The 16,907-nt window shown below is 30.3% G+C and overlaps 1 protein-coding gene across 1 annotated transcript in view; it reads left to right on the forward strand.

Moving 5' to 3' along the window:
- RIMS2 (regulating synaptic membrane exocytosis 2) overlaps positions 1-16,907 on the forward strand; it is a 626,259-nt gene that overhangs the window by 369,174 nt on the left and 240,178 nt on the right. Inside the window, exon 20 of the mRNA XM_057307663.1 lies at positions 1,169-1,322. Within this exon, the coding sequence (XP_057163646.1) occupies positions 1,169-1,322 (154 nt within the window). The remainder of the gene's footprint in view (positions 1-1,168; positions 1,323-16,907) is intronic.

Raw genomic sequence — 16,907 nt, forward strand, 5'->3', positions numbered from 1 at the left:
GTTGCATTAAATCTGTAGATTCCTTTGGGTAATATGGATGTGTTAATAATATTTGTTCTTCCAGTGTACAAACGTGGAATGTCTTCCCATTTGTTTGTGTTGTCTTCAATTTCTTTCATCAGTGTTTTACAGTTTTCAGAGTACAAGTCTTTCACCTCCTTGGTTAAGTTTATTCCTAGGTATTTTTTAATTTTTTGTGCCATTTTAAAAAGGATTGTTTTCTTAATTTCTCTTTCTGCTACTTCATTATTAGTGTATAGAAATGTAACAGATTTCTGTATTTGGATTTTGTATCCTGTGACCTTTCTGAATTTTTTTTATCAGTTCTAGTAATTTTTTGGTAGTCCTTAGGATTATCTATATATGTCATCTGCAAATAGCAAAAATTTTGCTTCTTCCTTAGCAGTTTGGATGCCTTTTTTTCTTTTTCTTGACTGATTGCTATGGCTAGGACTTCTAGTACTATGTTGAATAACAGTGGTGAGAGTGGACATCTTTGTCTTTTTTCTGAGCTTAGGGGAAAAGTTCTCAGTTTTTCACCTTTGAATATGATGTTAGCTGTGGGTTTTTCATATATGGCTTAATAATGTTGAGCTTTGTTCCCTCTAGACCTATTTTGTTTAGGGCTTTTATCATGAGTGTACTTTGTCAAATACTTTTGTGCATCTACTGAAATGATCATATGGTTTTTATCCTTTCTCTTATTGATATGATGTATCACATTGATTGATTTGTGTATATTGAACCACCCTGCATCCCAGGAATAAATCCCACTTGATTGTGGTGAATGATTTTTTAATGTATCTTTGGATTTGTTTTGCTAATATTTTGTTGAGAATTTTTGCATCTGTGTTTATTGGAGATATTGGCCTGTAGTTTTTTTTCTTTTTTGTGGTGTCTTTATGTAATGGCAAATTTAACAGTAGATGGGTGGTTGGATACCTGTAAATAATCTAGCTTTTTAAAACTATTGAGTCAGTAAGAAGTTGTGCATATTTATCTTTTATTTAGTTATTGTCAAAACATATGGACAGTTTTGTAACATAACATTGCTTTTGACCTAATAGCATTTTTATTATAATTATCATTATTGTAAAAGGTATGAGACCATTTAAGAGAGTTTCTATATTATAGATTTTTAACATCCTTTTGTCTCTTGACTTTGTAGATTTTGATTGAATTAGAAACAGCATTATTAGATGATGAGCCACATTGGTACAAACTTCAGACCCATGATGTTTCTTCATTACCACTTCCCCACCCTTCTCCATATATGCCGAGACGACAGCTTCATGGAGAGAGCCCAACAAGGAGGTTGCAAAGTAAGTTTTCAGTGAGATTTATCAGACCTTTATTGCATTATCTTGAATGATATATACGACATAGAATTTGAAGATCCCATTGTGGATATTAACAGGCATCTATTAGTGTTTTCATAGTTATTGATGGTTTTAAATTGGTTCACTAAAATGAGGTTATACTTACAGCATTGATTTATCACAGTATGACCTCAAATGAAGCACAGTTATGTTTTAATTTTAGCTATTGGAAACTTATATAGGAATGAGATAGCAGCCATTGTAAAATTTGGTCATGTAGCTATATATATATCTGAAATTATGATTTCCATCTTCATTATGCCAAGTATTTTATAAAATGTAGGATGGCAAGTATAGCATAGTGGTTGAAACCATGACCATGAGCATTACTCAAACAAACATGGATTTAAAGTTTGATTCTCTCACTTAAGAGCCATATGACTTCAGGAACGTTCTCTTGCTATGATTCACTTTCCTCATTTAGAATAATACTTACATTAAGGGTGGTTATAAAAGTTAAATTTCTCAGGGCTACAAACTAATGTAATTATTGTTATTGTTATTATTATTGTCAGTGTTTGTATTTTACCCTGAATTATACACAGTCCAAAGTATCAGATAGAATTTGATCAATTCAGAGAATCTTAAAAGAACCTTGGAAATGTTTTCTAGACTAAAAAGTGGCATTATTGGTTTGTTGTTCCTATGAATCTAATTTGTTTTCTTGATGAGTCTCTTATTAAAAGGGGGAGGTGTCTGCTTGCTGCTGGGTGTAGTGTAATGGGATAATTTTATCTTCATGGAGTCAGCATGTTCCAGGCTTAGCAACATTTTTTTTATGAAATAATGGAGAATTGATTGATATTAACCAAATTTCAGAAGCGTAAATTTATAAGCACAAAAGCCATGTCATTTATCAATCATAGGAAATATTTTTGACAACATAACAAATGACTGTTGTTTACATGGATCACATTCTCCCTGATGAATAGAGGACTAAATTATATATCAGAAGGCTATTTGATGAATAGAGAATTAGAGCAAAGGATAAGTCTTATGGGATATTTAGTCATAGGAAAGCCTAGAGAATTACCTTCACTCCTTTTTAAAATAATGTCTCTGATGACTAGAATTTTATTTCCACTAGCTATAGTCTCTTATAGTTGGGTGGTATTATTTAAACACTACTTTTATAGCACTCACTTTTTTCAGCTTCTCCGCAGAGTAAACATTTACTCACTGTTATTTGCAATTGCCATTAAACATGTTTTGTATAATAATTACACTACTGTTTATTTTATGTGGACTCATTTTAGTGTCTATTCTTTCTGGTCACTGTAATCTACTAAATACATTCTCTCTAAATCACAATGTAGAATCACAGGTTACTACATGCAGTTTACTAATATAAATCAATTTGTACTAATTCTTATAGTTTAATTTTACAGGCTACTAATGCTAATACTTACTCTAATTGCTATTACAATAACTAGTTTTGATGACTCTTCATATCTGAAACTCTTAAATCTACCAAAAATTTTCATTATTTTTTCCTCCCCAGCAAATTAAGAATAGAGTATGTGAAGAACAATGAGAATAGAGTTCTTTCTAGTTAGCTTCATATATTATAGATTTTCATGCAATTAATTTGATTTAATCAAGTTTGTAGCTTTTAATATTTAATCATCCCCCAAATGGCTCCTCTGCTATAGAATTAAATTCATTCATGGGTAATATGGTTTCATGTTGCACCATTCAGTCTTGTCACTACCTACCAACTAACATCTAATAAAATTAATTTTCATTGCTTGAACATATGGCAAAAATTGGTGTTTTACACCTAAAATGTGATCATAACTTATTAGTAATGTGTAGAACTGAAGATAAGTAAAAATGTGTACATATGCATGAAGGAAATGAAGATTAGGAAATAACACTTAGAAGTTAAAGACATTACTATTGGCTGAGGATATATTGCTCATTAGTGTTCAAGTTCAAGTTAAGGTATGTATAAATAAACATTAATTATTTAAAAAATTCATTCATAAGAATGACTTCCAGGATGTTTTTTTCATGGAGAAAGTAAATATTGCATTTATTTATAAGTATGTCTTATATTGTCAAAGATCATGATCATTAACATATTTGATGGAACATATGCATGAACAGTTATCATAAAAAATGTATAATAATCCATCATTTATTCTCTACATCTGCATAATAGAATATGTTCGTAATTCAATCTCTGAGGCTATGAGCTGAGGCTATGAACTTATTGAATATACATGGATATTTACTGGTATTGTTGGAATTCTGTTTTCTCTGCTCATAGTTTCCTATTTTAAATTTATATATTCAAATGATTCAAAAAAGTACTTCAGTTCCATGGACATTAGTAATTTATAATTTTAAACATCTAAGGAAGTATTTTAAAAACCACTCTAATAATAAGTATTCCATATGTCTTATAGCTAACTTAAATATTTTTTAAATTCTTTTTAAGATAGAAGTCCAGACAACTTTGATTATAAGGTTTGAATGGTTTCCCTAGTAAAGGAATTAGTGAAAGTATTTGAAATAGATGGCTTCTTCTTATACCACTATTTCTGTGTGTGGCAAAATAAGAGGGTTCTGTGTATTAAAACATCTATAGAAAGGGCCACATGTTCATTGCTCATGTCTGAAAGAAATTAGGTTATGAGAAATTAAAATTTTAATATGAAAGTAGTATTTTCTACAATTTTTAACATCAGGCTACTTTTACCCTCTCCTGTCCCAGATGTTATTTAGACATTACCAAATGATGGGACAGTGCATATTTGAAAGAGTGATTGATCAAGCATTTTTAAGAAGATTGGAGCCATATGTTCAAATAACTAAAATTTACCAGTAGAGAAGTGAGATTGCTTTTTTAGATGGTAAAATGTCTCATATATTCACATATTTTTATTTTGACTCATTGGTGAGAAACTATTCATTACTGTCCTGAAGCATAAAGAGATTTTTGAAGGTACATTTTGATGTTTAAGTTTTTATTTTTATATATTCTTTACTGTCATTCAGTTAAAGTTGCATAGTGTCTTAAGTAAAGTATTTTCCTTTCAACGTGACAGAAGTCATTACAAATTTGTTTGTTACTTGGTATCTTATTCACCATTCTCATCACAATTTGAACTATACAGATGAAAAAGAGTTTTCTTTTTTGATCCTTTATTCTTTTCCTATTCCCATTTTAATCAGATTCATCTCTTTGATATCTCAAATGTTGATTCTTTATTTAGCAAAATGTAACATTATTACCCTTTCACTTTTTAAAACAGATAACATCATATCTATTATATTTTTATACAGTTTCATAATCACAAGTCTTTAGAAAAGTGAATGGAAATAAATCATTGGGACAAAACCAAAATGATGGTTTTGAGAGATAAAAGAGATATGATTTCATCATTTATGTTTCTCAAGATTTCAACTATTTGGGAGGATTTTTGGCCAATATTCTAATTTTCTACCCCATTCTTTTACTTATCTCTTTCTTGAACTGCAGTTACATGTATAAAACCTCTTAACAATGTTTTACAGGTTATTGAGTTCTGTTTATTTTTTAATCTTTTTTTCTCTCTTACTCAATTTTGGTTATTTTCACTCACCTGTCTTCAAGTTACTAGAATTTTTTTCTACAGTGTCCAAGTTCCTTGAAATCTATACTATGAATCGTTTTAGCAAAAATGTATTTTTCCTTTTAAGATTTACATTTGGTTTTCTTAGTACTTCCTATATCCTTCCTGAAATTCTCCTTTTATTATATCCCTGTGTGTATAATATTATATACGTATATGATGTGTATGTGTGTAAATATATTAAATAATTTACAGGATCACATATATACACATATGTAAATATATGAAAAATCCATAGGATTATATATATACCTGCATACTTATGTACATGTGTGTATGTGTGTATATGTAATGTACATACATGCATGTGCAGTCTCTATAATGTATCTACTTAAATGTAATACATGTGTGTGTATAATCCTGTGAATTCTGTCCTATATTTATAATACTTATTTTAAAGTCTGCTAATTCCAATATCTTTGTCTTCTGTGGGTCTACTTATATTTCTGGTTTTTCCTTTGATTCTGGATCACATTCTATGTGTTTTTTATATATACTAATTTTTACTGTGTACTGGACATTGTGTTTCATACATTTAGAGACTCTGGATTTGGAAGAATGTTGGTTTTTATTTTGGCAGACAGTGAAATTATTGAAGGATCACCTAAAACCTATAGAGGATATGTTAAGGGTTCTTCCATAGTTCTAAGGCATAGTCCTTAGTCTGGTTTGTGGTTCTCATTCCTAATGTGTGAACTTTCCAAACAAAGTCGAAATTATTGGCCAAAATCCTATGACATCACTGGACTTAAACTCCAGACTCTGTGTCCTGTGCATCAAGAAGTTGCTGAAATCTCCTTGCGTCTCTTTTAGCTTTTCGGCTGTTTTCAGCTTTCTTCTTGTTTTCCCTCTGCAGTGTACAATTTAGGGAGGGATTTAGGGGGCTGCTGTGTGTAAATTTGGGGTTTCCTCTTCTCTGGCTCCCTCTTTTGCAGGATTTTCCTTACAATTGTAGCTGCTCTGACAACTCTGAATTCTGACCTCTGGCTCTTCAGCCATGTAAGAATGAAGCTCTTTTCTTGAGCTAGAACTCCTCGGCAGGGCACCAAATTGGGAAGGCCCTTAGGAGAAAAGCTGTTTCAGTATGCACCTTTCTTATTTAAGGGTCATGTCACCGATTTCTGCCAGCTTTGTTTGTTGTCTGCTGTCTTTCAACAGTTTTTTATTAAAATATTTGTCCAGAATTTGTAATTTTACTGGCAGGAGAGTTAGTACAATATAAGTTACTCTGTCATTCTCAGCAGCAGAACTCCACATTTTTAGTAAACTTTTTACTGAAGTATAGCGTCTATACAGAAGTGTGTATAAATCATAAATATGCCCCCAAGTGAATTTTCACAGAGTAATGACACCATGTAAGTAGCACCTACAGCACAAATAGAACATCACCAGCCTCCCTCTTGCTCTCTTCTAGTAAGTATTCCTCCTGCTAAGGTAACAACTAACCTGACGTCGAATACCATAAAATAGTTTTACTTACTTTTAACTTCATGTAAATGGAATACTCACACACACATTTGAATTTTATAGAACTGGAATTACAAAAATCTATTATTCTTTCACATCTGGCTTTTTTTTTCTTACTAATATGTTTCTGAGATTTATCAATGTCATTGCAAGTAATTGCAGTTAACTTATTTTCATTGCTATACACAATTCCTTTCTATAAATATACAAGAATTTATGCATTCTACAGTTGACTAATAGTTTGCTTTCAGATTTTGGCCATTCCTAATAGTGCTGCTGTGAACTTTCTCATACATGCCTTTTTGTAATCATATGTGTTCATTTTTGCTTTGTTTGTTTGTTTTTATTATGTTCAATTAGCCAGCATATAGTACATCATTAGTTTTTGATGTAGTGTTCAATGATTCATTAGTTGTATATAACACCCAGTGCTCATCACCACCCATGCCCTCCTTAATACCCATCACCCAGTTACCCTATCATACCCCACCTCCCTCCCTTCTGTAACCCTCATTTTGGTTCCCGGAGTCCAGAGTCTCTCATGGTTTGTCTCCTTCTCTCATTTATTCTTGCTGTTCAGTTTTCCTTCCCTTTCCCTGTGGTCCTCTGCACTGTTCCTTATGTTCCACATATGAATGAAACCATATGATAATCATCTTTTTCTGCTTGACTTATTTTGCTTTGAATATACCTCGTAGTAAAATAGATGGGTAATAGACTATGCATATATTCAACTGCAGTAGATATTATTAAGCAGTTTCTCAAACTGTATTGATTTTACTTCCTACATTAAAAAACTATACCAATTTGTACTTCCTCCTATGGTAGCGTTAAAGGTTTGAGTTTCTCCACATCATTACTTGTTCGTGGTATTTTTATTTTCATTTACCCATTCATCTGGATGTTCACTATTACCTCACTGTGGCTTTAATTTGCTTGCTCTAATGACCTTGTCATAGGTTAATAGACTGCTGAGCTATCCTCTTTTATGAAGGGCCTAGTCAAATTTTTAGCCCATTTTTCATTTGGGTTCTGTCTTTTCTTATTGCTTTATGAGTTTTGTAGTTTTTTTGAAATTATAGATTTGAATTCTTTATAGCATAAATGTATTGCAAAATTATTTTACTCTATGATTTGCCTTTCCACTTTTTAATGGGATATTTTAATCAACAGAAATTTTTAGTGTTAAGTGTATTTTAGTTTTCAATTTTTTTCTTTAGTGTTAGTGTGTTGGTGTGATCTGTATAAAAATATCTTGATCTTCTTCAAGGCCATAATGATATGTTCATATGTTTTCTTCTAGTATAGTGCTTTACTCTGTTAAATCTACAACTCATTTGGAATTGAGTTTTGTATATTGTGTAAGGTAGGGATAAAAATTCATTCTTAACCCTTTGGATGTCCACTTGATCCAGTACATTTATTTAAAAAGCCACATGCATGTGGTTAACTTTTTGAAGTTTATTCCTTTCAATTAGGCAAATTTCTATTCTTGTGCCAATACCAAGGTGTCTTATTTACTGTAGCTCTATAATAAATTGTGATATCTGGAAGTGTAACTAACCCAGCTTTGTTCTTCTTTAAGATCATTGTTAATATTCTTAATTTTTTGCACTTAATAAACAAATTGAGTATCAAATGATCATTTTCCACAAATACCCTTCTGGAATTTTCATTCAAATTACATTCATCGTTTTGGGAAGAACTGAAGTCTCTTCAGGGAGTGAGGAGAATTCCACCCCATGAATCTGATGTATCTCTAAGTAATATTTTAATGGGTTTCAGTATAGAGGTTTTATATCTTTACTATATCAGTAACTAGGGATTTTATTTAAATTGATGTTAGTATTCAGAAATAAAAGTTATTTATTATTTAATGAATCCTAATAACATTTCCATACATTATTTTGAATTTTGATGTACAATATTATGTTACCTGTAAATAATGACAATTTCTCCTCTTTCTTTCAAATTGTTATACCTTGCTTTCCTTTTCTTAAAGCTTTGGCAAGGTCTTATCATAAAATGCTGAGGAAGTGGTGTTGTTGAGTAGAAGTTGCCATCCACGTTTTGTTCCACATTCCTTAGGAAAAGCTTTAAATATTTCTCAATTGTAGTTGATATTTTTGTGTAATTAGTGTAAGATTTTTACACTACACTGAGATTCAGGAAGTTCTGTTTTATTCCTAGTTTGATGAAATTTTTAAATCTTGAATGGATATTGAATTGTATCAATTTTTTTCTGCATATATGGATATAAGTATATGATATTTCTCTCTTACTCTATTAATATGGTATATTGCATTGATTTTCAGATGTTAATCTAGCACTTCTGTGATGAATTCAGGTAGCTCATGATGCATAATCATTTTATCTATCCCAGGTTTCAATTTGCTGATACTATGTGTAGAATTCTTGCATCTATATTCATGAGAAAGAAAGATTGTCTTTTATTAGCTTTTGTTATCAATGCAACACTGGCTTCAAAAAAGTATTAGGAAGTGTTTCTTCTTTTTCTGTTAGATATCTTATTTCCCTTTCTTAAAATAATTCCTGTCAAGTTTTGATGTGAGTATTGTGCTGGCCTCATAAAAAGTGTTTGGAAGTATACGATTATTTTCTATTGTTTGAAAGAATTTCTGCATTATCGATATTATTTCTTCTTTAAATGTTTAGAAGTATTCACCATTTAAGTCATCAAGGTTGGTAATTTCTTAGTGTGTAGGTTTTTTAATTATAATTTCAATTTCTCTGCTAAATTTAGAACTTTTCAAAATTTGTGACTTGTGCCAGCTTTGTTTTTTTCTTGGAATTTGTATATTTCTCCTAATTAAAAAAATATTTACATAAAATTATTCAAAATAATATCTTGTTATCTAGTTAATGTCCATTGGATGTGTAGTGATGTCCTCTTTTCCCCAGTATTGGTAATTTGCTCCTTCTTTTTCTTGTTTTTTTTTTTTTTTTTTTTTTTTTTTTTTGGTCAGGCTTTCTAATGATCTGTTGATTAGTCTTTAAAACAAAAAACCTGTTTTGTTTCTTCTCTAGGTTGAATTTGTTTTTCTTTTCCACTAACTTTTGTTCTTATTATTTGTCTCCTTTACTTTCCTTAGATGTAGTTTATTTGTTTCTTCTCATTTCTTCAGAAAATACTTACATAATTTTTATTGTGATGCTTTCATTTACCTATCAGTTATTTATTCCAAAGCGTAGGGTCTATCTATCTATCTATCTATCTATTTATTTATTTGATGTCTGGCGTTTTTCTACTCTTGTCAGAGTATATACTTTGGATCATTTGGAATCTTTAAAATTACTAATTTTCTTTATGGTGCTTCATGTAACCATTTTTGGCAAATGTTCTTGAAAAGAGTATTTGTTATGTCACAGTTCTGTAAATGTTCTACAAGTTAATCAGGTTTATCAGTTTTTTTGTTCAAATCTGGGTTTGCTTTTTTTTTTTTTCCCCTGACCTGAGTATTCCACCAGTTATTGAGAGATGTTAACATTTCTATGTATGATTGTGGACTTCTCCTCTTAATTTTGTCACTATTTGCTTTATGGATTTTGAAGTTATGTTATTGGTTGTATATAAATTAAATTGATATACTTTTACTAACAGACTGATAATTTTATCATTACATAATATGTCTCTTTGTATCTAGGCATGCTTTTTCCTTAAAACCCTCTTTGCTTATGTTAGTAATGCTGTCGCTGCTTTTCTTTGGTTAACTTTTTTTTTTTTTTTGATGTGATATATCTCTCTCAATTCTTTTACTTTCCACTTCTTTGTGTCCTTACATTTAAGGTTTGTCTTTTGAAAACAATGTAAAGTTTGTCTTCTTAAATTCATTATGACAAGATTTTTTTTATTGGGATAATTCATACATTTACATTTAATGTAATTTCTTATAAATTTTGCTTAATATTTTACACTATTTTTTATTTGTCCTTTTTTCTTCTTTCTTGCTTTCTTTTGAAATTCACATTATCTTATTTATATCCACAAATATTTAGTTACTTGTTATGGTGCTTGTGATTGATCTAAAGATACATTATATTTAGATAGAAAGTAAAACTCTTATTCACAAAGTTGCATGTAAAATACACATTTTCCCCCCCAAAATTATGTTTAATCTTATTTAGGTATCTCTGTTCCCAGTCAAATATTCATCTTTATTCCTTATCCTGACCTACTCCCACCTCTTAATGGAGTTTCCAGGAAGCCCTAAAAAAGTAAATATTCAGAAAAGACCCATTAATTTTTAATCCTTGTAGTGCTTCACTGATTTGTCCCAGTATACAATGGCTACTTGAAACTAGGTCTATGCATAGAAGTTTTTACTGATGCTGTTCCTTGGTGCTTAGCATCCAGCTGGATCATAGAGCTACGATCCTAGAATCCTAAAACATCACTGGACTTCGGAGAGGTCCTAGAGTCTGGTTCCCTATTATTCACAAAGCTCTCTAACCACTGTCTCCTTACTAATTCTGAGAAATAGTGACCTTATCAGTGCCTTCCTCCTTTCTCTGCCCCCTCTAGACTCCTGTCTCATTTCTCTCCTCTAGCAAAATCTCATTAGTAAGCCTAGAGTATGGAAAGTAAAGTGCTATAAGTCATTTTGCTTTTCAACCTGAAACATTAATTTCTCTAATTAAAAGAAACATAAAAAAGCTCACCACTCTTTAAAATGTATAAGGGGAAACATAAGGATAACAAAGCATAATTTATGTCTCAGTACACAATCATGCCATAATCTTGGAATTTGTATATATTTTTTTATTATATATAGAAAGGAGAGTTGTAAAATTAAAATTATAAGCTTATGTGGAGGTATTAGAGAATAATGCAAGCTGTGATGAGAATTTTAGCTAGGGTTTAAAAGAATAATAAGTAAGATATCAGTAAATGGATGTAAAAAGGACATGGAATTACACTTCTATCCTGATGTTCTTAAAAAAGAAAGCCGTTATATATATTATAATATCAATATGGGACATACACATAGTTTTATTGAAGACACAGTTTTGTTGAAGACATACTATTACATGTAGGAACACTGTTGCCAAGAATGAAGTTCCACCACTCAGAGTTACCACTAAAGTACATAAACAGTAGGGGCACCTGGCTGGCTCAGTCAGTGGAGTGTGCAACTCTTGATATCAAGGTTGTAAGTTTGAGCCCCACATTAGGGGTAGAGATTACTTAAAATCTTTTAAAAAAGCAAAACACCTAAACAGTAGAGTGACATAAAGTAAGAAGACCACAACAGAAATAGTTCCTTTACTAAATATTTATCCATTTGAAATTCTAGGGTTTGGATGTTTATATTAGCGTTAACTTGCATATGTGGGTAAATCAATATGAATATGAATATGAATATCATCATCCTAAATATTTTAATGAAAAGTAATTAACATGATACAAATATATCTATGAAGAATTATAAAACTGGTAAAAATGTTAATTGTTTCAGCATGTAAAATATGATTTCAATATAGACATTTACTTAGATTTACAGTTATATTCAGTGTTTTTCACTTAAGGAAGTATTTATATAACAATTCATTGGTATTATAATTTAAAATTATATACACTATAGCAATTCAGTTTTTAAAGTAACAAGATATTTTATTTATTAACTGTGTAACATATTTCTATTATACTTTTTCCTATAACTTTTTGCTGCATACCTTGTGATCACCTCTTCATAAGACCGTTTTGTACTATCAGTTATATTCATGTGTGCTCTACTGATTATACAAATTCTTTTTCTTTATATTACTTTTATTCTGCTTTTTTTCTTGTTTAGAAAGATTGTTGTAACTTTATCTCTTTTTTTGTTGTTTTCATTGTCTTTGTTTTTTGGATGTTGAGATATTCTTCATTATTATTACTCTCAGAGTTTTCTTTTTCTTTTTCTTTGTGATGTAAGAGTTTTTGACATCTTAAAGCATCTTCAGTCTTCTCATTTTCAGTTCGTGACTTTACCTAGTACATTTACCATTACATTTTAACTTTAGTATGGTTAATAATTCTTTTTCCGATGGTACGCTGGAACTAGAGCCAGTTGTGCCTATCTCTTCTCTTCACAGTCATTGACATTGGTAGCTTGAATCGGCTATCTGGGAATATATACATTATGGAAATTGACAAATATTACAAACCAAGGCTTTTTCTTCGCCAGTTGGAAAGTTGTTAAACATTTACTAGCGTACCACTGCCTTATATAGTATATAAAAATTAATTTCAGATTTAACAAAATTTAAATGCAAAAAGTCAAAATGTTAAAGGGCTAGAAAAATATACATGAGTATTTAAACAAGCTATATATGAAAACAGAGGAGGGAAACTCAGAAAAGAGTATCAGTAGGTTTTAAAAATATATGGTAAATATATTAAATCTATTTTAGATGAAAATGGTGGAAGGTAACTTGGTAACCTGATAAGTGAAGTGATGGTAAGTGTTGGTTGGTCAAACCTGATAATTTAGTTTATGTTGATTTTTTGAAGTTCTAGTTTAAGCTAGCTGATTCAGTTTTTCTTTAGTTTATGAAATTTGTCCCAGATAAATGTTACAATTATTCAACTCTACATTTTTTTTCTAATTTCTACAATTATACTCTGACCTCAGAAATTCCTATACAGTGGTTAGAATAGTTATTTTTTTCCTCAAAATACTTTATATAATTCCATCACTGTGTAGAAAACTAATCAGACAAATCAATCATGTAAAATATTGCCAAATATACTGCTTCTCTATTTGTTAAATAAAGTTCAGAATAATTTCATTCAAATTTTAAATCTTTTAATTGAACATTAGAAGCTAAGCTTCTGTGATAATGTTTGAATCTATTATTTTATTTTCCTGTAACTTTCTATCTGGGCTAATGACGTAGATGTGTCAGGATAAACATTTACATTTCTCCAGGTATTAGGGCATATTTACACTTCTCTGGTATTTTTATGGCATGATAGTTCATACATTCCCTTAAATTGCTAATGATATTTACATGATAATTTACTTATCTTTCAATTTGAAAACAATTTATTGATATTTTCCTACCTTTTAAAACTTTGTAAATAATTATATATAGAAAAATGTAACTAATTTGTATCCTGCTAAATTATTTATAACAATTTCTCTTTCTATATTTGCATTTTTATCAAGTGAGAATATCAAAATAACTTGTTCCCTGTAAATTTTCAAATTGTTCCTCCTCCAAAAGAAATCAGTTTTAAAATATATTTTTTCAAAATCAAGAATTCCAAAATTAATAATGTTTTTCTAAGATTCCTTCAATTTAAGCACATTAGTTGCTTATTACATGCTAAATTTCTGTGTATAACTAATACCTCTTACATTTCATGGTTTGTTATATAACCATGTAGTATTAATAAAATTGATTGCCTTTAGTATGCAGGGCAGATCTATTATTAATTTCTTATTTTATGTACCTTCTCTTAGCCTGTAATTATTTCATTTAATCAAAGTTTCTGCTAACATAACTTGAATTTTTTACTAATTCAGATATGATGTGTCTTTCTATCTTATTTTATTCCGAATTAGTATGCCCTTTTTATTTTATAACAAAAATGTTAAAATACAGTCTGTACTATAAAGCAGAGATTAGATTTCAATATCCCCATTACATATAAAGATTTTAAATGTATTTTTGACATTATTTTAACATTTTTTTTCCAGATAAAGCCTTATGTTCATATAATTCAGGTAAATTTTAGCATGCACAATGTTTAATGCATGTATTTATATGCACAGTTTAATTGGTTTTGTTTTGTGCTTTGTCTGGTTATTGTGCATATGTTAAATTCCTAAACAAAATGTCAGTAGCTTCCTTTTTCTGCCTGTAGTACTCTTCCAGTATTTCCATGTTTACATCTTTAGTATTTTGGTATTAAAACCATTTGTTGAAATACAGTGATTTATGATTTCAGTGTGTCTAATATCGTGTCTTTTAGTATGGTACTAGTTTATCAATGAAGTATGGTAAAATATATTCTGTGTTACTGTGTGCATTGTTTCACAAAATTTGGGTACAGTCTTTAATGTTTCTGACTAATGGAAGGATAGTTTTAAAAATTCCAAATATGTTGAATTAAAATATAATTAAAACTATGACATTTGCTGTAGTTTCCATCATTTTAGCTATTCTGTCATAACTTTTAAGGAAAACTGAATAGATTTACTTTTATTACTCTAATGTGTTATAATCTTTAAATTCACACATGCACGGAGTATGTCAAGATATTTTAAACTAATGTGAAATTTTATAACTGGTCACTGGGACTTACTTTAGTTTTAATACTTTTAATATGAAAATATTTTACATATATATAGTCTAATGAACTTTTATATTTTTAAAAATTATCTTCTTGAATGGGATTAGGAAGTAATTATAAAAAGCTTCAGGAATGGCACACTAAAGTTTCAGATCGACTGAGGAAGACTACCACTTACAACCAGGATGGAATAGAAGGGACTGGACTTCCTACCTCAGACAACAAAAATGGACAAATATATAAGTCAATTGATTTAATAACGCTGGATATCAGGCAACTAAGGACAGGAATTATTAAGAGTAGGAAGACAAATGAGTTGAATCTTAAAATTGCGTTAGCCTGCCACTTTAAGAGAATATCCTGCACAGAGCATAGGGTGAGAGAAGGTAGGTGGAGCCTATGAACTCCCTGAGCTAAGGTGATGGAACTGAGAGTTTGGGGAATAACAGTATCTAGAGTTCACAGAAAAGACTACTGAAGAGGAGAGAACTATCCAGAGAGAGAACTCCAAAGAACTTCAGAGGGTCCCTCTCAAGTGTTCAGCTGAATATTGATCTGTGCATGAATGGAGGAATCTACCCAACCTCGAGAAAGGACCACCCAAAAACAATAGAAGTAATAATGCCTGAGGATAGTGTCTATTTGTTTCCTTTTCCCCCCCATGAGACTGGATAACATCAGATTTCAAAGGACATTGGGTTGAGTGCACAGAAGTCTCTGGCCTTAGTAGTGAACAATATTTGGCCCTAGACTGACACTGTATCACCTTAAAAAATCTTAAAAGCAAGAAATGAAAGGATCAAAATGTTTCTAAGTAACACAACTGCATGTAGCAAAAACTCAAGAATAGTTATAGAAATACCGAAGTATCTAACACATAACAATGGCAAATTCACAATAGCTGGCCTCTAATAAAAAATTACCAGCCATGCAAAAGAGAAAAAAAAAAAAGACCCATACAAAGGATTTAAATCAATCAAAACTAAACAAGAACTGGTACAGATGTTATAATTAGTAGACAAGGATATTAAATGGTTACAGAAATATACTCCATATGTTCAAAATGTTAAGTAAAGACATGAAAGATATAAATGGATCCAAATGAAACATCTGTAAATGAAAACTACAGTGTCTAAAATAAAAATACACTGAATGCGATTAACAACAATAAACATTGCAGAGAAAAAGTTAGTGAACTTGGAAATACAGCAATAAAGACTATCCAAAATGAAGCACAAATAAAAAAGAGAATTTAAAAAAATAACAAAGTATCTGTGAGCAATGGGCAACCTGAAGCTGCCTAATACACAAGTAATTTAAGTCGTGCAGGAGAGAAGAGGCAAATATTTGAAGAAATAATGGCTGAAAATTGTCCAAATTTGATGAAAACTATAAACTCATATGTCCAGGAAGCTCAATGAACTCTAAAAACAGAAACATGAATAAGAATATAGGTACCTCATAATTAAATTTTTTAAAATCAATAATAAAAAATCATAAAGCATCTGGAGAAAACAGACTCACTACATAACTGTGAAATAAAATAAAGATGACTGCAGATTTTTCATTGGAAACAGTGCAAGTACTCAGAGAAAAAGATATCAATCTAGACCTCCCTACCCATTCCTATTTCTTTTAAAAATGAAGATGATATAATGATTTTTTTCAAACATACAACTGTTGAAAGAACTCATCACCAGAAGATATGCACTACAACAAATATTAAAGGAAGTCCCTCAAGCAGAAGAATGATGATACTAGGTGGAGACATAGAATATAGATGTATATAAAGAAATAGGGAACACAAGAAATGATAACTAGAGGGGTAAATATATAAGGTTTATTCTTACTCTTTAAATACCTTTTTAACATAACATAATAAAAATTATTATAAAAAATACCTAAATATAATTGTCTGCTAAAACAAATAGCAATGTAATATAAGGTGTGCAGCATATGTGAAAGTTAGGAGAGGAAAATAGAAGTGTATGATTATAACATTTTTATAGTGTACTTATTAGAAAAGAAGTATGTTATCACTTGAAAATAGATTGTAATAAGTTAAATATATATGCTCTGAGCCCCAAACCCACAAAACAAAGGGTTGTACCTAACTAATAAGCCAACAGAAAAGATAAA

The sequence above is a fragment of the Ursus arctos genome, unplaced genomic scaffold (assembly GCF_023065955.2).
Source record: "Ursus arctos isolate Adak ecotype North America unplaced genomic scaffold, UrsArc2.0 scaffold_6, whole genome shotgun sequence".
NCBI classification, from domain to species: Eukaryota; Metazoa; Chordata; class Mammalia; order Carnivora; family Ursidae; genus Ursus; species Ursus arctos.